This window comes from Lolium perenne, chromosome 5, assembly GCF_019359855.2.
Source record: "Lolium perenne isolate Kyuss_39 chromosome 5, Kyuss_2.0, whole genome shotgun sequence".
Taxonomy (NCBI): domain Eukaryota; kingdom Viridiplantae; phylum Streptophyta; class Magnoliopsida; order Poales; family Poaceae; genus Lolium; species Lolium perenne.
Genome location: NC_067248.2, coordinates 237692042 through 237714043, shown reverse-complemented (window position 1 = coordinate 237714043; position 22002 = coordinate 237692042). Strand labels below are relative to the sequence as shown.

Sequence of the window (22002 nt, the reverse complement as noted above, 5' to 3'; positions counted from 1 at the left end):
CATTAGGCAAATGCATGCCATGTACGATAGTATACATCCAGTAAAGAAGTCTATACTGACATAAAAAAGACTACATTGGGAATGAGAGTCAATTGGGGAATCTACAATACATAAAATCTTGCTCGTAGCTGATTTTGGCTAAGAGGGTTTTACTCACATTACACGTGTCACTTTCCTTGTCTGCAAAACAAGTTCCAATAAAGGAAGAGGAAAGAAGAAGACATTGTGGGCGAGATTGAACACCTTTTTATGTGTTAAGCTGAGGCCTTGTTTAGCTGAGGATTTCGACTTAGGCCTAACAGCTCAGCACACCCAGAAATAAATTTCCTTGCGCGCACCACTGTCAGCAAAAATAACAAAATTAGCACGCAAGATTAAGAACGAAGTGAATTTAAGTAACTTGGTTAGCTTTTCAAGCAATATATTCAGAGAAAGAGCACACATGTCCGGCTAGAAATAATCATAAGAGAAGAATTATAAATCTAAGGCATCCCACTTCATATGCAGAATGGACGCGACAGCGCATGGATTCATACCTTGAGTCGACTCTGGCTCGTAGAAGGGCGGTCGCGCCTCGAGGATGCCGGCGACGTCTCCACCTCGATCTCACATGTGACTGCTTCTCGGTGGGCGGTGCGCCACGCCATGTAGAAGATCTATCAAAATAGGAGAGCCCGATGACGCTACCGACGCCTCAACCTTGATAGCACCGGCTTGTTGCTCCGCACCGAGATGCGCCACGTGCAAGATTTAGCGGATGCGCCAATTTTAGAGATATGTCATGATCGTTGTAACAAATTTCAACATGATGATGATTTGATCCTGCACTCGGCCTTGAACATAAGTACTAGTACAGTCTCACAATTTTTTTATCATTATACTTTGCGAGATTTAGCGGATGCGCCAAATTCAGAGATAGATCATGATCATGGTAACACAATTTTCAATGTAATGATGATTTGATGTTGCACTAGACCTTGAACATAAGTACTAGTACGGTCTCACAATTTTGTATCATTATACTTTGCAAGTTTTAGCGGATGCGCCCATTTTCAGAGGATCATGGTAACAAATTTTCAACGTGATGATGATTTGATGTTGCACTCGACCTTGAACAGAAGTACTACTACTGTCTTACAATTTCTTTATCATTATACTTTGCAAGATTTAGCAGATGCACCAAATTCAGAGATAGATCATGATCATGGTAACAAATTTTCAACGTGATGATGATTTGATGTTGCACTCGAACTTGAACAGAAGTACTAGTACAGTCTCACAATTTTTTTATCATTATACTTTGCGAGATTTAGCGGATGCGCCAAATTCAGAGATAGATCGTGATCATGGTAACACACTTTTCAATGTAATGATGATTTGATGTTGCACTCGACCTTGAACATAAGTACTAGTACGGTCTCACAATTTTGTATCATTATACTTTGCAAGTTTTAGCGGATGCGCCCATTTTCAGAGGTAGATCATGATCATGGTAACAAATTTTCAACGTGATGATGATTTGATGTTGCACTCGAACTTGAACAGAAGTACTAGTATGGTCTCACAATTTTTATTATCATTATACTTTGAAAGATATAGCGGATGCGCCAATTTCAGAGATAGATCATGATCATGGTAACAAATTTTCAACGTGATGATGATTTGATGTTGCACTCGGCCTAGAATAGAAGTACTAGTACGGTCTCACAATTTTTTTTATCATTATACTTTGCAAGATATAGCGGATACGCTAATTTCAGAGATAGATCATGACCATGGTAGTGACCAATATTCAAGGTGACGATGATTTGATTTTGCACTCGGCCTTGAACAGAGGTACTAGTACGGTCTCACAATTTTTTATCATTATACTTGGACCTTAGCGAAATTCAAAATCTCATAGCGGCAAAACTTCCCGCCTACAAAATACAAAAATTTCACACGCTTCCAAATTCCCATTCTACCCCTGTGGAGATGACAAGAAAGTCGGTTGGTGGGGGTCTGCCCGTCATTTTTTGGATCACCACCTCCCTAGCCCGGAAACCCTCCCAAAAAAATTCATTTCCCTCAGACCACCCACCGGAACTTCCCAAGTCCCTCTCTCCCACCTCCACGACCACCGCACCGGAACATCCCCGCCGGACTTCCCTGGCCTACCCGAGCCCTCGCGATCCTCGTCATCCGGCTGCCTGCCGAAGCCGCTTCATCGACGCCGTCATCAACCGGATCGGATCATCCCCGTCGAACCTCGAAACCATATGCTCATCTAGCAGTCTACCGCAGTCGCTTCAGCTGCGGTATCGTCCACCCCACCGGAGCCGCTTCGCCGGATCCATCGTCCACCGCATCGGATCTTGCTCACCAACACCGCTGTGCACGAACCGGATCTGCTTCACCGGTGCCGTGCATGATCTAAACTCTTCTACTGTCGCTTTTCTATTGCTTGCCTGCAAGTTCTTGTTTAATCTTGGGGGAACCTGTTTGTGCTAACGACGCGCCGTTACGTTTTTGCAGATGAGATGAGTAATCATGAAGTGTAATGGCCGTCTCTCCAACCCCAAGTAGCACATGTAGCGTACTTCATCACCGGATCTATCAACCCCAGGAAGATCTGCTGTGACTCCCACAGAGTGCTTCTCCTAATGTAAGTCCCTTGTTTTAGCGCCATGTTCTGGGTTCAGATGCTTGTTTGTCTGAAGCTCTTTTAGTTCATTCCTAGCTATGACCGTAACACGTTGCTATTTTCTACTTCATTGCTAACTTTAAGCGATTGAACATTTTGGTTTGCATTCCCTGCTCTGTAGATGTAGCCATCATAACTTCTATCTTGCTCAGTCGTTGTTACAAAAATTATAGGTATTATAGTAACATCCTGCTATTATTTAGTTCATGGCCAATTTTAAGTAATTGCACATGTTGGTTCGCATTCCCTGCTCTATAGCTTTTGGCATCGTAACTTCTATATTTGGTTTACATTCCCTGCTCTGTAGATCTAGCCATCATAACTTTATCTTGCTCAGTCATTGTTACAAAAATTATGGCCTGCTACTATGTTGTTTGTGCCAACCTTTTTACTCCATGAACATGTTGGCTTGCATTCCCTGTACTACAGGTGATGCCATTTTTTTGTATCTAGTTCATTGTAAGCTAACAAAGTAAGGACTTAGTTTGGCATGCTATCACTCTGCTATCTAGCCTGTAGTACAAATAAACTTGTCATACTACTAGATAATAATTTTGCGTGCCATCTTGTTCTTCAAAAGCTGCATTATTGACTTGTTTCTCTGACTTGGCATGACGCTCACATATGGAAAGCTGAACATATTGGTTTGCATTCCCTCTTATACAAGTTCACAGTGATCCCACTATATTCGTATCCTGGTCCATCCTAAGCTCCAGCATTAACTATCCTCTATGTGTTGCTCATTACAAGTTTATATCCCGAAACATCTTGATTTGCATCCCCTTCACTATAAGTTCAGGAGTATTATTTAGTTCACGGCCAAAATGAAGTAATTGCACTTGGCACATGTTGGTTCACATTCCCTCCTCTTTAGCTTTTGCCATCGTAACTTCTATTTTTGGTTTACATTCCTCGCTTCTGTAGATGTAGCCATCATAACTTCATCTTGCTCGATCGTTGTTACAAAATTTATAGCCTCGCTACTATGTTGTTCATGCCAATTTTGTACTCCCCGAACATGTTGGTTTGCATGGGACTCGACAAGAGTAAGTCCATTGCTTCATTCTAACATGCTCGTTATATTGGTCGTTGGTATGCGGCATGCACTCTTTGTTTGCTTATTGTGCGCATTACAATGATCTTGTTATAACGACGAAATGATGAGTTCCAAATTCTTTGGCAAACAATATTGTAGTGTCTTTGCCTTTCCATTGTTGCTGTCTTAACTTGTAATGTCTTTGTTTCGGATATAGGTGCTGCATGGACAACTTAAAAGATTGCCGGATCCCTTCATTGTATTGCTAGGTTTAATTACCATTCAATTTCTCTGGGTTCTGTAATATTTTTTCAATGCCTTGCAGCTGATGTAATATTTAATTAGTTTTTATAGTTCTTTCGCGTATTTTTTCTTTGGTGCTTGTGGTAAGTGAGGCTATCCGACAGAAATCAATGCTGGGTAAATATTCTCAGTATCTAAATCACGAATTCCCATCCCTTAAACGGCCCAATTAAGCGAAATCACATATGTGCCGGCCCGCAAAATCCTAAAGCGCCTATTACGCCGGCATATAAACAGCAACTAAACGGGCTGGCCCACTTACTTATTGGGCCAGCCCACTTGATTTACTGTGGACCCCACACTTTTATTGGGCTGGCCCACTTGCTTTAAGGTGGACCCCACCCACTATTGGGCCGGCCCACTAACTAGTTGGGCCAGCCCAATTGCTTTTGTGGTGGTCCCCACATACTAAACGGGCCGGCCCTTTAAGACGAAAGTGGGACCCACCTGTGTTTTTGGCCCGGCCCACTAGCGTGTTGGGCTAGCCCACTTGCTATATGGTGGACCCCACATACTAAATGGGCCGACCCTTTAACAGGAAAGTGGGACCCACCTATGTTTTTGGCCCGCCCACTAGCGTGTTGGGCCGGCCCACTTGCTATACGGTGGACCCCACATACTAAATGGGCCGGCCCTTTAACAGGAAAGTGGGACCCACCAGTGTTTTGGCCCGGCCCACTATCTTGTTGGGCCGGCCCACTTGCTATATGGTGGACCCCACATACTAAATGGGCCAGCCCTTTAACTAGAAAGTGGGACCCACCTGTGTTTTTGGCCCGGCCCACTATCTTGTTGGGCCGGCCCACTTGCTATATGGTGGACCCCACATACTAAATGGGCTGGCCCTTTAACAGGAAAGTGGGACCCACCGGTGCTTTTGGCCCGGCCCACTGGCTTGTTGGCCTAGCCCATTTGATCAAATGTGGACCCCACGTACTAAATGGGCCGGCCCGATAGCAGGAAAGTGGGACCCACATGCTAATTGGGCCGGCCCAATAACTTCTTGGGCCGGCCCAGTTGCTTTAATGTGGACCCCACTTTGTAAATGGGCCGGCCCGATACCAGGAAAGTGGGTCCCACATGTCTTGTGAGCCGGCCCTTTTGCCTGTTGACCGATCAATCGAGTGCATTCAGCCCGGCCCACATGCTTAGTGGGCCGGCCCATTAAAGTTTTGACCAGTCAACCCTAGAGGTTAGGCCCGGCCCACGTAACTAATGGACCAGCCCAGCTATATAGTTGACCGGTCAAACTAAGTCAGCTGGCCCGGCCCGCAAACTTAATGGGCCGGCCCGCTTAAGACGTGGCAGGCCTCGTGTGGGCCTACCATCTACCACGGGGTTTCAGCCGGTTAACGCCGTTAACCGCGCTAATCGGCCGCCACGTGTCGCTTGCATGACGTCAGCAGTCAACGGGCTCCCGGAAACACTTGGGCAACGGTCCGATTTTCCGTGGCGGAAGGGCGCCCAAGCGCGACGGACCGAAAAAATCGTCGTAGGACTTTGCCTGACGCAGTTTCCACAACAGAACCCATATCGTCGGGTTAGGCCCATAGGCGACGAAAAATACCTCTTAGCGGACGATTTTGAGACGTTGTCTATCAGAACTTTTCTTGTAGTGAGTATTCATGGCGAAGGTTGAATCTTCTTCGTTAAATTGTTATATGGTTGGAATCGGGAAATGCTACATGTAGTAATTCTAAAATGTCTTGAATAATTTGATACTTGGCAATTGTTGTGCTCATGTTTAAGCTCTTGCATCATATACTTTGCACCCATTAATGAAGAAATACATAGAGCTTGCTAAAATTTGGTTTGCATATTTGGTTTCTCTGAAGTCTAGATAATTTCTAGTATTGAGTTTTGAACAACAAGGAAGACGGTGTAGAGTCTTATAATGTTTACAATATGTCTTTTATGTGAGTTTTGCTGCACCGGTTCATCCTTGTGTTTGTTTCAAATAACCTTGCTAGCCTAAACCTTGTATCGAGAGGGAATACTTCTCATGCATCCAAAATCCTTGAGCCAACCACTATGCCATTTCTGTCCACCATACCTACCTACTACATGGTATTTCTCCACCATTCCAAAGTAAAATGCTTGAGTGCTACCTTTAAAATTTCCATTCTTTACCTTTGCAATATATAGCTCATGGGACAAATAGCTTAAAAACTATTGTGGTATTGAATATGTACTTATGCACTTTATCTCTTATTAAGTTGTTTGTTGTGCGATAACCATGTTCCTGGGGACGCCATCAACTACTCTTTGTTGAATATCATGTGAGTTGCTATGCATGTTCATCTTGTCTGAAGTAAGGGCGGTTTTCACAATCAAATGGTTTGAGTATGCATACTGTTAGAGAAGAACATTGGGCCGCTAACTAAAGCCATGAATCATGGTGGAAGTTTCAGTTTGGACATAAAACCTCAATCTCTTATGAGAATATTATCTGTTGTTGAATGCTTAAGCATTAAAAGAGGAGTCCATTATCTGTTGTCTATGTTGTCCCGGTATGGGTGTCTAAGTTGAAGAATGATCAAAAGCGAGAAATCCAACGCGAACTTTCTCCTTAGACCCTTGTACAGGCGGCATAGAGGTACCCCTTTGTGACACTTGGTTGAAACATATGTTATGCAATGATAATCCGTGTTAATCCGAGCTAATTAGGACAAGGTGCGGGCACTACTAGTAGACTATGCATGAGGCTTGCAACTTGTAAGATATAATTTACATGATACATATGCTTTATTACTACCGTTGACAAAAAAAATTCATGTTTTCAAAATAAAAGCTCTAGCACAAATATAGCAATCGATGCTTTCCTCTTTGAAGGACCTTTCTTTTACTTTTATGTTGAGTCAGTTCACCTATCTCTCTCCACCTCAAGAAGCAAACACTTGTGTGAACTGTGCATTGATTCCTACATACTTGCATATTGCACTTGTTATATTACTTTACATTGACACTATCCATGAGATATACATGTTATAAGTTGAAAGCAACCGCTGAAACTAAATCTTCCTTTGTGTTGCTTCAATACCTTTACTTTGATTTATTGCTTTATGAGTTAACTCTTATGCAAGACTTATTGATGCTTGTCTTGAAGTACTATTCATGAAAAGTCTTTGCTTTATGATTCAGTTGTTTACTCATGTCATTACCATTGTTTTGATCGCTGCATTCATTACATATGCTTACAATAGTATGATCAAGGTTATGATGGCATGTCACTCCAGAAATTATCTTTGTTATCGTTTACCTGCTCGGGACGAGCAGGAACTAAGCTTGGGGATGCTGATACGTCTCCGACGTATCGATAATTTCTTATGTTCCATGCCACATTATTGATGATATCTACATGTTTTATGCATACTTTATGTCATATTTATGCATTTTTCGGCACTAACCTATTAACGAGATGCCGAAGAGCCAGTTGCTGTTTTCTGCTGTTTTTGGTTTCAGAAATCCTACAAAGGAAATATTCTCGGAATTGGACGAAATCAACGCCCAGGGGCCTATTTTTACACGAAGCTTCCAGAAGACCGAGGGAGAGACGAAGTGGGGCCACGAGGCGCCGCGCCACAACAGGGCGGCGCGGCCCAGGCCTTGGCCGCGCGGCCCTGGTGTGTGGGGCCCTCGTGTGGCCCCCTGACCTGCCCTTCCGCCTACTTAAAGCCTCCGTCGCGAAACCCCCAGTACCGAGAGCCACGATACGGAAAACCTTACTGAGGCGCCGCCGCCGCCAATCCCATCTCGGGGGATTCAGGAGATCGCCTCCGGCACCCTGCCGGAGAGGGGAATCATCTCCCGGAGGACTCTTCACCGCCATGGTCACCTCCGGAGTGATGAGTGAGTAGTTCACCCCTGGACTATGGGTCCATAGCAGTAGCTAGATGGTCGTCTTCTCCTTATGTGCTTCATTGTTGGATCTTGTGAGCTGCCTAACATGATCAAGATCATCTATCTGTAATGCTATATGTTGTGTTTGTCGGGATCCGATGGATAGAGAATACTATGTTATGTTGATTATCAATCTATTACTTATGTGTTGTTTATGATCTTGCATGCTCTCCGTTATTAGTAGAGGCTCTGGCCAAGTTTTTACTCTTAACTCCAAGAGGGAGTATTTATGCTCGATAGTGGGTTCATGCCTCCATTAAATCTGGGACAGTGACAGAAAGTTCTAAGGTTGTGGATGTGCTGTTGCCACTAGGGATAAAACATCGATGCTATGTCCGAGGATGTAGTTATTGATTACATTACGCACCATACTTAATGCAATTGTCTGTTGTTTGCAACTTAATACTGGAAGGGGTTTGGATGATAACCTGAAGGTGGACTTTTTAGGCATAGATGCATGCTGGATAGCGGTCTATGTACTTTGTCGTAATGCCCAATTAAATCTCACTATACTTATCATATCATGTATGTGCATTGTCATGCCCTCTCTATTTGTCAATTGACCGACTGTAATTTGTTCACCCAACATGCTATTTATCTTATGGGAGAGACACCTCTAGTGAACTGTGGACCCCGGTCCTATTCTTTACATCTGAATACAATCTACTACAATATTTGTTCTTTACTATTTTCTGCAAACAATCATCATCCATACTATACATCTAATCCTTTGTTACAGCAAGCCGGTGAGATTGACAACCTCACTGTTTCGTTGGGGCAAAGTACTTTGGTTGTGTTGTGCAGGTTCCACGTTGGCGCCGGAATCCCTGGTGTTGCGCCGCATTACACTCCGCCACCATCAACCTTCAACGTGCTTCTTGGCTCCTCCTGGTTCGATAAACCTTGGTTTCTTTCTGAGGGAAAACTTGCTACTATCTGCATCACACCTTCCTCTTGGGGTTCCCAACGGACGTGTCGATTGCACGCATCAACAACCTCACTGTTAAGTTGGGGCAAAGTATTTTGATTGTGTTGTGCAGGTTCCACGTTGGCGCCGGAATCCCTGGTGTTGCGCCGCACTACACTCCTCCACCAACAACCTTCACGTGGTCTTCATCTCCTACTGGTTCGATAACCTTGGTTTCTTACTGAGGGAAAACTTGCTGCTGTACGCATCACACCTTCCTCTTGGGGTTCCCAACGGACGTGGGCTTCACGCGTTATCAAACCCCAAGAGGAAGGTGTGATGAGCACAACATCAAGTTTTCCCTCAGTAAGAAACCAAGGTTTAATCGAGCAGTAGGAGAAATGCGTGACTTCGGAAGGTGTTGCTAGCTGACTAGTGGCAGGGTGCACTACCGGCGTCAGCAACAACGTGGAACCTGCACACATCAACAAAAATACTTTGCCCCAACTTATAGTGAGGTTGTCAATCTCACCGGTTTTGCTGAACACAAAAGATTAAATGTATCGAGTGGAAGGAGATGTTTGCAGTAATTAAAGAGAAAAAAGGTTGCAGAAAGTAAACAAAACATGATTGCAGTGGTTGAATTTATCAGTGTAAAGGAAAGGACCGGGGTCCACAGTTCACTAGAGGTGTCTCTCCATAAAGATAAATAACATGTTGGGTGAACAAATTACAGCTGGGCAATTGACAAAATACCGATCATACATGACAAGATGATTACTATGAGATTCGGGCATTACAACATAATACATAGACCGTAATCCAACTGCATTTATGACTAATAATCCACCTTCTGGTTATCGTCTGAACCGATTCCAGTATTAAGTTGCAAGTAACAGATTATCGCATTAAGCAATGTGTGTAAAGTAAACAATAGAATTACCCTCAAATAAAACATTGTTGTTTTCTCCCTATTAGCAACAGCACATCTACAATATTAGAAGTTATTGTCACTCTTCCAAAAAACTAGAGACTTGAACCTACTATCAAGCATAAATACCCCCTCTTGGAGTCACAAGCATCTACTTGGCCAGAGTATCTACTAGCAACGTAGAGCATGGAAGATCACAAATAACATATGACAAGAAAATATAATCGATCTCAACATATTATTCAATATTCATCGGATCCCAGCAAACACAACATGTAGCATTACATAAGGATGATCTTGATCATGTAGGGCAGCTCACAAGATCTAAACATGAGTCACAAATTGGAGAAGAAAACCATCTAGCTACTGCTATGGACCCATAGTCCAGGGATGAACTACTCACGCATCACTTCGGAGGTGGGCATGGTGATGTAGATGCCTCCGGTGATGATTTCCCCTCCGGCATGGTGCCGGGAAGAGCTTCAGAACCCACCCGAGCTAGGTTCTGCAATGGCGGTCGTGATGGAACTTTTCGTGGATGGAGGCTCGGGTGTTTAGGTTTTTCCCGAGATCGTGAATAAATAGGCGGAGGGGCGATGTCGATGGAGGCCAGGGGGCCACACCACCCCTAGGCGCAGGCCAGGGCCAGGCCACGCTGATGTCTACGCACGCTTCTATTCCTGTAGACAGTGTTGGGCCTCCAAGAGCAGAGGTTTGTAGAACAGCAGCAAGTTTCCCTTAAGTGAATCACCCAAGGTTTATCGAACTCAGGGAGGTAGAGGTCAAAGATATCCCTCTCAAGCAACCCTGCAATTACGATACAAGAAGTATCTTATGTCCCCAACACACCTAATACACTTGCCAGATGTATAGGTGCACTAGTTCGGCGAAGAGATAGTGAAATACAAGTAATATGGATGAGTATGAGTAGTAATTGCAATCTGAAATAAAGATGGCAGCAAGTAAATATGCAGTGGAACAGTTAATAAACAGTGATTCGATGCTTGGAAACAAGGCCTAGGGGTCATACTTTCACTAGTGGACACTCTCAACAATGATCACATAAATAAATAACTTCTCTTCTCTTATGCTACTTTCAAAGACTATATTGTTGGATAACAAACACCATTCATTGTGTAGGGCTACGAGAGCACCCTCAAGCCGGAGTAAACAAGCTCCACAACGTCATAAAGGAATCACACAAGATGCAAACACTGTCACTGTCACACCATAGAGAGTAATTCCGGAGTTCATATTAAAGTAACTCTCGAGTGCATAGTAATAGTTAACTTCACAATCTACAAGAGATCACAATCATAACCTACGCCAAGTACTACATGATGCACACATTGTCCACATTACATCATGAAGGAGGAATAGACTACTTTAATAACATCACTAGAGTAGCACATAGTAATAGTGATACAAAGCTCATGATCACATAAAGATCACATGGGAGAGAGAGATGAACCACATAGCTACCGGTACAGCCTCGGGGAGAACTACTCCCTCCTCATCATGGGCAGCCTCGGAGGGGTCCTGGGGGACCCACGCCATAGGGGCGCCCCCCCCCCCTTGGTCGCGCCGCCATGTGGGGTGGGGCCCCCTTGGCTCCCCTCTGGCCCCTCTTCGGTGCTCTGGAACCTTCCGTGAAATATAAGATCGTGGGCCTTTGTTTCGTCTAATTCCGAGAATATTTCCTATGTACGATTTCTGAAACCAAAAACAACAGAAAACAGGAACTGGCGCTTCGGCATCTTGTTAATAGGTTAGTGCCAGAAAATGCATCAAAACGATATAAAGTATGAATAAAACATGTAGGTATTGTCATAAAACTAGCATGGAACATAAGAAATTATAGATACGTTGGAGACGTATCAAGCATCCCCAAGCTTAGTTCCTACTCGCCCTCGAGTAGGTAAACGATAACAAGGATAATTTCTTAAGTGACATGCTACTATCATAATCTTGATCAATACTATTGTAAAGCATATGAGATGAATGAAGTGATTCAAAGCAATGGTAAAGACAATGACTAAACAACTGAATCATATAGCAAAGACTTTTCATGAATAGTACTATCAAGACAAGCATCAATAAGACTTGCACAGGAGTTAACTCATAAAGCAATAAATTCTTAGTAGAAAGTTTTGAAGCAACACAAAGGAAGATATAAGTTTCAGCGGTTGCTTTCAACTTCAACATGTTTATCTCATGGATGTATATCTCATGGATAATTGTCAACACAAAGTAATATGATGAATGCAAATAAGCAAGTATGTAGGAATCAATGCACACAGTTGACACAAGTGTTTGCTCCTAAGATAGAAAGAAATAGGTAGACTGACTCAACATAAAGTAAAAGAATGGCCCTTCGCAGAGGGAAGCATGAATTACTATTTTTGTGCTAGAGCTTTTCATTTTGAAAACATAGAAACAATTTTGTCAACGGTAGTAATAATTCATATGTGTTATGCATAAGACATCCTATAAGTTGCAAGCCTCATGCATAGAATACCAATAGTGCTCGCACCTTGTCCTAATTAGCTTGGATTTACATGGATTATCATTGCATAACATATGTTTCAACCAAGTGTCACAAAGGGGTACCTCTATGTCGCTTGTACAAAGGTCCAAGGAGATAGATCGCATTTGATTTCTCGTTTTTGATAAATCTCAACTTAGGACATCCATACCGGGACAACATAGACAACAGATAATGGACTCCTCTTTAATGCATAAGCATTCAACAACAGATAATATACTCATAAGAGATTGAGGATTGATGTCCAAACTGAAACTTCCACCATGATTCATGGCTTTAGTTAGCGGCCCAATGTTCTTCTCTAACAATATGCATACTCAAACCCTTTGATCATGATAAATCACCCTTACTTCAGACAAGACGAACATGCATAGCAACTCACATGATATTCAACAAAGGTGTAATAGTTGATGGCGTCCCCAGAAACATAGTTACCGCTCAACAAGCAACTTATAAGAAATAAGATACATAAGTAACATATTCAATACCACAATAGTTTTTAAGGCTATTTTCCCATGAGCTATATATTGCAAAGACAAGGAATGAAATTTTAAAGTTAGCACTCAAGTAATGTACTTTGGAATGGCAGAGAAATACCATGTAGTAGGTAGGTATGGTGGACACAAATGGCATAGTTTTTGGCTCAAGGATTTGGATGCACGAGAAGAAATCCCTCTCAATACAAGGCTTTGGCTAGCAAGGTTGTTTGAAGCAAACTCAAGTATAAACCGGTACAGCAAAACTTACATAAGAACATATTGCAAGCATTATAAGACTCTACACTGTCTCCTTGTTGTTCAAACACTTCACCATAAAATATCTAGACTTTAGAGAGACCAATCATGCAAACCAAATTTCAACAAGCTCTATGGTAGTTCTTCATTAATAGGTGCAAAGTACATGATGCAAGAGCTTAAACATGATCTATTTGAGCACAACAATTGCCAAGTATCAAATTATTCAAGACAATATACCAATTACCACATGAAGCATTTTCTGTTTCCAACCAAATAGCAATGAACGAAGCAGTTTCAACCTTCGCCATGAACATTAAAAGTATAGCTAAGAACACCAGTGTTCATATGAAACAGCGGAGCGTGTCTCTCTCCCAAACAAAGAATGCTAGGATCCGATTTTATTCAAACAAAAACAAAATAAAAACATACAGACGCTCCAAGTAAAGCACATAAGATGTGACGGAATAAAAATATAGTTTCACTACAGGTGACCTGATAAGTTGTCGATGAAGAAGGGGATGCCTTGGGCATCCCCAAGCTTAGATGCTTGAGTCCTCTTGAAATATGCAGGGATGAACCACGGGAGCATCCCCAAGCTTAGACTTTTCACTCTTCTTGATCATATTGTATCATCCTCCTCTCTTGACCCTTGAAAACTTCCTCCACACCAAACTCAAAACAAACTCATTAGAGGGTTAGTGCATAATCAAAAATTCACATGTTCAGAGGTGACATAATCATTCTTAACACTTCTGGACATTGCACAAAGCTACTGAAAGTTAATGGAACAAAGAAATCCATTCAACATAGCAAAAGAGGCAATGCGAAATAAAAGGCAGAATCTGTGAAAACAGAACAGTCCGTAAAGACAAATTTTTCAGGGGCACTTAACTTGCTAAGATGAAAATGCTCAAATTGAATGAAAGTTGCGTACATATTTGAGGATCACACAAGTAAATTGGAAGATTTTTCTGAGTTACCTACAGAGAATTCTACTCAAATTCGTGACAGTAAGAAATCTGTTTCTGCGCAGAAATCCAAATCTAGTATCAACCTTACTATCAAAGACTTTACTTGGCACAAAATTGCAATAAAATAAAGATAAGGAGAGGTTGCTACAGTAGTAACAACTTCCAAGACACAACAAAACAGTAGCAAAATAAAACATGGGTTATCTCCCAAGAAGTGCTTTCTTTATAGCCATTAAGATGGGCTCAGTAATTTTAATGATGCACTCACAACAAATAAGAGTTGAAGCAAAAGAGAGCATCAAAATCAAATATGAAACAAATTTAAGTCTAACCCACTTCCTATGAAAAGGAATCTTGTACACAAATAAATTCATGAGGAGCAAAGTGACAAGCATAGGAAGATAAAACATGAGTAACTTCAAGATTCTCAACATAAAGAGGGGAAACTTAATATTATTAAGATGCATATAGCCATGTTTCCCTCTCTCATAATAACTTTCAGTGGCATCATGAACAAACTCAACAATATAACTATCACATAAAGCATTCTTATTCACATGCATAAAAGTATCATTACTCTCCACATAAGCATAATCAATTTTATTAGTAATAGTGGGAGTAAAACTATCACAACCATCATTGTAATCATCATAAATTGCAGGCATGGTATAATCATAATAAACTTTATCCTCCATAGTAGGTGGCACCAAAATACCACTATCATTATAATCATCATAAATGGGAGGCAAAGTATCATCAAAGAAAATTTTCTCCTCAAAACTTGGGGGACTAAAAATATCATACTCATCAAAACCAGCTTCCCCAAGCTTAAATTCTTCCATAGCATTAGCAATAATAGTGTTCAAAGAGTTCATGCTAATAACATTGCTACAACTATTTTGCAAACAAAGTTCCATGGGTTTTTTAATTCTCTCTTCAAACACATCATGTCCTAATTCAAGATAAATACTATAAAGATCTCTAATTTTGTTGTTGTTTTCCATTATGCCTAACTAGTGAAAAATAAAAACAAGAAACAAAAAGATGCAATTGCAGGATCTAAAGGAAATAGCTTCGAGCACTCACACACCGGCAACAATGCTAGGAAATAGCTTAGTAGTCGGAGGATGTGAATACCTTTTACCTTACCTCCCCGGCAACGGCGCCAGAAAATAGCTTGATGTCTACGCACGCTTCTATTCCTCAGAGATGTTGTTGGGCCTCCAAGAGCAGAGGTTTGTAGAACAGCAGCAAGTTTCCCTTAAGTGAATCACCCAAGGTTTATCAAACTCAGGGAGGTAGAGGTCAAAGATATCCCTCTCAAGCAACCCTACAATTACGATACAAGAAGTCTCTTGTGTCCCCAACACACCTAATACACTTGTCAGATGTATAGGTGCACTAGTTCGGCGAAGAGATAGTGAAATACAAGTAATATGGATGAGTATGAGTAGTAATTGCAATCTGAAATAAAGATGGCAGCAAGTAAACATGCAGTGGAACAGTAAATAAACGGTGATTCGATGCTTGGAAACAAGGCCAAGGGATCATACTTTCACTAGTGGACACTCTCAACAATGATCACATAAATAAATAACTTCTCTTCTCTTATGCTACTTTCAAAGACTCTATTGTTGGATAACAAACACCATTCATTGTGTAGGGCTACGAGAGCACCCTCAAGCCGGAGTAAACAAGCTCCACAACGTCATAAAGGAATCACACAAGATGCAAACACTGTCACTGTCACACCATAGAGAGTAATTCCGGAATTCATATTAAAGTAACTCTCGAGTGCATAGTAATAGTTAACTTCACAATCTACAAGAGATCACAATCATAACCTACGCCAAGTACTACATGATGCACACATTGTCCACATTACATCATGAAGGAGGAATACACTACTTTAATAACATCACTAGAGTAGCACATAGTAATAGTGATACAAAGCTCATGATCACATAAAGATCACATGGGAGAGAGAGATGAACCACATAGCTACCGGTACAGCCTCGGGGAGAACTACTCCCTCCTCATCATGGGAGACAGCAGCGGCGATGAAGATGGCGGTGGTGTCGATGGAGATGCCTTCCGGGGGCACTTCCCCGTCCCGGCGGCTTGCCGGAACAGAGACTTCTGTCCCCCGAATCTTGGCTTCGCGATGACGGCGGCTACGTAACTTTTCTCGTACCGTGGCTTATGTTTTTAGGGTTTTCACGACGGAGAGGCTTTATAGGCGGAAGGGCAGCCTCGGAGGGGTCCTGGGGGACCCACACCATAGGGGGCGCGCCCCCCCCTTGGCCGCGCCGCCATGTGGGGTGGGACCCCCTTGGCTCCCCTCTGGCCCCTCTTCGGTGCTCTGGAACCTTCCGTGAAATATAAGATCGTGGGCCTTTGTTTCGTCCAATTCCGAGAATATTTCCTGTATAGGATTTCTGAAACCAAAAACAGCAGAAAACAGGAACTGGCGCTTCGGCATCTTGTTAATAGGTTAGTGCCGGAAAATGCATCAAAACGATATAAAGTATGAATAAAACATGTAGGTATTGTCATAAAACTAGCATGGAACATAAGAAATTATAGATACGTTGGAGACGTATCACACGCCTAGGGCTGGTCTGGACGCCATGCGCCTCTTCTTTGACCCCCTTTGGACTCCATCTTCGTTATGGTAAAAAATTGACTTCGGCTTTTGTTTCGTCGAATTCCGAGAATATTTCCTGCACAACTTTTCTAAAATACAAAACAGCAAAAAACAGGGAACTAGCACTGTGGCATCTTGTTAATAGGTTAGTGCCGGAAAATGTATAAAAGTGCAATGAAGCATGAGCAAAACATATATAAATTAGCGTAAAACATGCATGGAGCATCAAAAATTATATATACGTTTGAGACTTATCAATCCCCTTCAGTACTCCTTCAGTTCTCCCTGCGCAAAGTTTGCCATTATCTGTGATGATGCTATGCGGGATGTTGTATCTCACCACGAGGCTACAAACAAATTTAAGTGTTGTAGCACCATCGGCTTTTCTGACTGGTTTGGCCTCGATTCACTTACTGAATTTATCAATAGCGACCAAGAGGTGCTCAAAACAACCAGGAGATGATTTTCTCAATTTTCTGACCATAACAAGCCCCTAGACCGCGAACGGCCAAGTGAGCCGGAGCATTTGGTTGTGTAGCATAATACTGGCATCCCCAACAGGTTTTGACTATTTTCTCATCATTTGATTTAGCTGTTAGCCAGAAAAATCCTTGCCGGAAAGCTTTTGCAACAAGGGATCTGGGAGCAGCGTGATGCCCGCAATCGCCAAGGTAGATCTCTCTAAGAATTGGAATGCCATCTTCGTTTGAGACGCACTTTAGAAAAAATTCGTTTGCGCTTCTCTTGTAGAGCTGTCCGTCAACGATTGTGTAGGATCTTGCTCGTCTGGCGATCTGTCGCACGAGGACTTCATCCTCCGGGAGCTTCTGATCGATGAGGTAGTCCAGGTAAGGCTTGGTCCAAGCCGGAGTGATAACCATCACTTATTTAGCCGAAGAAATTGCCATGTCTGGATTTTCTGGGTTAGCGCCCTCCATAGAGGGTGTCCTTAGGTGCTCAACGAAAATTCCAGGCGGAATGGGTTTCCTGCAGGATCTAAGCTTGGACAGCATATCCTCCGTTGTATTATCGTCTCTCCTGACTTACTTGACTTCGTATCCAAGGAAGCACTTGGCGATCTCATCAACTTTGTCTCTGTAAGCCGCCATGATGGAGTTTCTGGTGTTCCAGGTTTCGGCTACTTGTTGTGCCACAAGGTCGAAATCTCCACAACATATAATGTGCTTGATCCCAATTTCCTTAGCGATGCGCAGTCCGTGTAGTACGCCCTCATATTCCGCCATGTTGTTGGTAGCTTCGAAGTGAATCTGTAGGACGTACCGCAGTTCTTCTCCGGTAGGTGACTTGAGGGTAACTCCAGCCCCCGAGCCTTGATGTTGCTTGGATCCGTCATTATGCATGACCCAAGCTTCTGGTTCTGGCACGGGCGTGCCTTCTGGTGCTTCAGTCCAGTCGACAAAAAATCCGACGAAACTCGTGACTTGATTGCATTCATGGCTTTGTAGTTGATGTCGAAGCAAAGAGTTCTATTCCCCACATCGCTACACGCCCTGTTGCATCGGCATTGTTGGTGATTGTTGACAATGGAGCTGTGCTCACAACTGTCATAGGATGCTCCTGAAAGTAGTGCCTCAGCTTCCGGCTACCTAGGAAAACTTAGTAGGCTAACTTCTGAAAGTGAGGATATCTATGTTTGGATTCCATCAGGACCTCGCTAATGTAATAGATGGGCCTTTGGACTTCGTACTCATGTCCTTCTTCCTTTCGCTCCACCACGATGATGATGATGATAACCTTGTCGGAAGCTGCCGGATAGAGGAGCGTGGGCTCTGACTCTTCCGGAGCTGCCAAAATAGGTGGGGAGGAGAGTAAGTTATTCAACCCCTGAAGTGTTGCATCTGTTGCGTCGTCCTAGACAAATTTGTATGTTTCTTCAGTAACTTGTACAAAGGTAGTGCCTTCTCATCAAGACGACTAACAAATCTACTTATTGCTGCGACACAACCAGTTAATCGTTGTACATCTTTGAGCCAAGGAGTTTTCCAGTTGGCATGCTGAAGACACACTTTAGCGGATTTAACACCTCCGGAGATTTTCAAAGTTTTCCTTAAGGTCACTGATCAGGTCGTATCCTTTCCGGGCCATGACCGCGATATCGTCTACGTAAGCGTGTACGTTCCGGACAATCTGGTCCTTCAAGCACCGCTGCATTGTACGCTGATAGGAGGAACCTGCATTTTTCAAACCAAAGGGCATGGTGACACAGCAGTAAGTGCCAAAAGGGGTGGTGAAAGAGGTCGCCTTTTGTTCGGACCTCTTCATCCGGATCTGATGATACCCGGAATATGCGTCAAGAAAACACAGAAGTTCTGCCCTTGCCGTCGAATCAATGACTTGGTCGATGCGCGGCAAAGGGAACGGATCCTTCGGACAATTCTTATTCAAGCCAGATTAATCGATGCACATTCTTAGTATTTTAGAATTTATTTTGGGTACAAGGACGGGGTTTGCGACCAAATCAGTATGAATAACTTCTACTACAAAACCTGCCTCTAGTTACTGTGCTAATTCCATTCCTATAGCACGGCGCTTCTTATCTCCAAAGTGTCGCATAACTTGCTTCACCGGTTTGGCACCCGGATTTACGTTGGGGTAGTGCTCGGCGAGTTCCCTTGGTACTCCGGACATGTCAGAAGTTGTCATGCGAAGATATCCATGTTAGCTCGCAGGAACTCAACGAGCGCATCTTCCTATTTGGGGTCCAGGCTAGCTCCGACATACACCTGCTTGGTAGTGTCGCCTTCCTTGAGATCGACTTTCTTGGTGTCTATCGCGGCCTTGAACGTGGTCTTCTGGTCGGAGATCTGCTTCTTGGTGGTGTGCATCTCAGATGGATCCACCATGGCTCTGTAGCCTTGCAGCTCCGTCCCAGAAATTACCGACTCCGCGAAGGCTGCTTTGCCCTCTTTGCAGTCCTGAGCTTTCTTGTAGTCTCCGGATATGGTGATCATACCGTTAGGACCCGGAATCTTCAGCTTATTGTAGATGTAGCACGCTCTGGCGTGGAACTTGTGATAGGTGGGCCTGCCAAAATATACATGGTAGGAGCTTTTGAAGGGCACAACCACGAACGTGATCATCTCCTTGCAGTAATTGTTAACATCACCGAAGGCCACGGGAAGTTTGATGCTGCCCAGGGAGTTTGCATTTTTACCCGGAACCACACCATGGAACTCTGTGGTGCTGTGCTTAAGATGTTCCTTGGTAAGGTTCATCTTCTCCAGAGTCTCCAGGTACATGATTTTTAGGTTGTCTCCACCGTCCATGAGGCACTTGGAGAAGTCATACAAGTCGATGCGGGAACTAACAACCAAGGAGTAGCACTCCTTAGGGATGACATCGGATGATCGGCTCTGTCAAAGGTGTAAGGTGTTTCCGACCACTTGACGTACTGCGACAGAGCCGGAAGCATGGCGTTCAACGTCCGGAGGGCAGATTTCTTCGCCCGAACGGTTGGAGTTCCGAGGAAGGTGTGATATGCACCCGCGCTCTTTTTCACAAATGGATTGGAGGCGTTGGTTGTGGCACCCTCTTTTGGTTCCGGCGAAACCCTGTCCTCATCCATTTCTTTGGAGTTATCCTCGTCCTTGTCCTTGTTCTTGCCCTTGCCTCCTTTGCCGCGTGGGCGGTGCTTCCTAGCACGTTTGTATCCTGCTTCCGGGTCTGTCTTGAGATCGTTGACCCACTTGCAGTTGCGATTGGTGTGAGAGGATTTGCCTGTAGCCGGATCAATGTGGGCTAGACAAGGCATGTCCATGTACTCTTCATAGGTTTGGGGAGGGCGGAATCCGGTAGCGGTGACTTCGTCAACGCGCTGATGGCCCCTACCGGCTCCGCCACCGCGGCTGTGGCCTCTTCTGCCTCCTTGATTGCCGCGTTGTAACGTCATAGCAACCATGTCGGATCCGCTACTTTTCTGGTCTTCAGAGGGATTCTTTCGCTTATTATTGTCGTCCAGGTTCTTCTTCTGGTGATGCAGGGGTAGGGCTGTGGTCGCAAGTTCTGTGCCTGCATCATCGGCAGCGGCGGTGTGAGTGCTGGCGATGGAAATCATCTTATCCAGGGTCAACTTTTGGTCATTGTATAGGCACTTTAGTTTGTGCCGGAGGAAACCTCCCCTCTGCAAACCACCCATGAAGGCTAGCATAGTTGTGCGATTATGTACATTCTCGCACTCGTTTCTTGTCTCTAACCATCGAATAATTCTTGGGAGGTTTCATTTTTCTTCTGCACACAAGCTTGTAGATCACTAGCCATGGAAGGTATCTTGTAAGTGCCCCTGAAGTGTCCCTCAAAGGCTATCATCAGGTCGAACCAGCAAAAGATGGAGTTTTCCGGGAGATCGCTGAGCCAAGTTCGGGCTGGACCAACAAGGTACAACTGGAGCATGCGGCATGCCATGTTGGGGGTCCCTCCGGCAAAGCTGACTGCATTGAAGTAGTCATCGATCCAGGTGTCGGCCCTCTCTCTGCCATCATAATGCTTCAAGTTTCCGGGTAGCTTGAGGTTCAAGCCTTTTGGTGTTTGCTCCTCCCGGATCTTCTTTCCAAAGCAATTTGGGCCAATGTATCCAATCATGTATTCGTTGAGACGTTCCCATGCGTCACGTGAGTTTCACCTATGATCTCGTGATTCTGAGCGGGAGTGTGACCTCTGGCCTTCGCCTCTACCACCTCCGCTGGGTGGTGGTGACGGAGATCCGCGCAGGGCCTGCGAGGTTTCTTGCTTTCACCGTCAGACTCACCGCATCCCTCCGTCTGCGGTGGTGTCTTCGCCATCACGGCGGCTGCCTCCATCATTCCGGGATTGTCTTGCCTCACGTGTGTGTTCCTCGTTCTGGATCCTGCGGGGTTCAGGCGCGCATTCCTCATTCCGGTTTCTCGTGGGCTCGACGTTGTCGCGGATATTGATTCCGCCAGGCCCATGGGGTCTGGCATTTCCGGCAGGACTTCGTCGGCGAGGAGGCGGAGGCGCGTGTTGGTTCCAGGGTGGTGATGGATTCCGATTCTTGTCCTTGCTAGCGTACATCGCATCCTTTCCCTTGTTCTTCCCTGCTGGAGGGATATCCGAAGGTATGGGGATTGGATTTGGATGTTCTTTGGTCTTCCTTCTGCGCTCCGTCGATCCGATGCGCGATTGGTCGTCGCGGTGCTCCCTGTCCGAAGCGTTCTTCTGCGATGTGGATACGCATGCTTCCGGGTTGGACTCCAACCTGCGCGAGGTATCTGCCTTGCTCTGTTGCTGCATCGTTGTAGCAACGAGTGTACGGAGGTGTTCGATATCGATCTCCTCGTCTGTTTTGGCCATGAGCTCTGCGGCCA

The 22002-nt window shown here is 44.1% G+C and overlaps 1 protein-coding gene across 1 annotated transcript in view; it reads left to right on the top strand.

Moving 5' to 3' along the window:
• Positions 1-18454, top strand: part of LOC139831771 (uncharacterized) — a 94043-nt gene extending 75589 nt beyond the window's left edge. The window contains exons 4-6 of the mRNA XM_071821103.1: positions 17264-17331; positions 17435-17508; positions 18329-18454. Coding sequence (XP_071677204.1) covers positions 17264-17331; positions 17435-17508; positions 18329-18454 — 268 coding nt within the window. The remainder of the gene's footprint in view (positions 1-17263; positions 17332-17434; positions 17509-18328) is intronic.
• The last annotated feature ends 3548 nt before the right edge of the window (positions 18455-22002 follow it).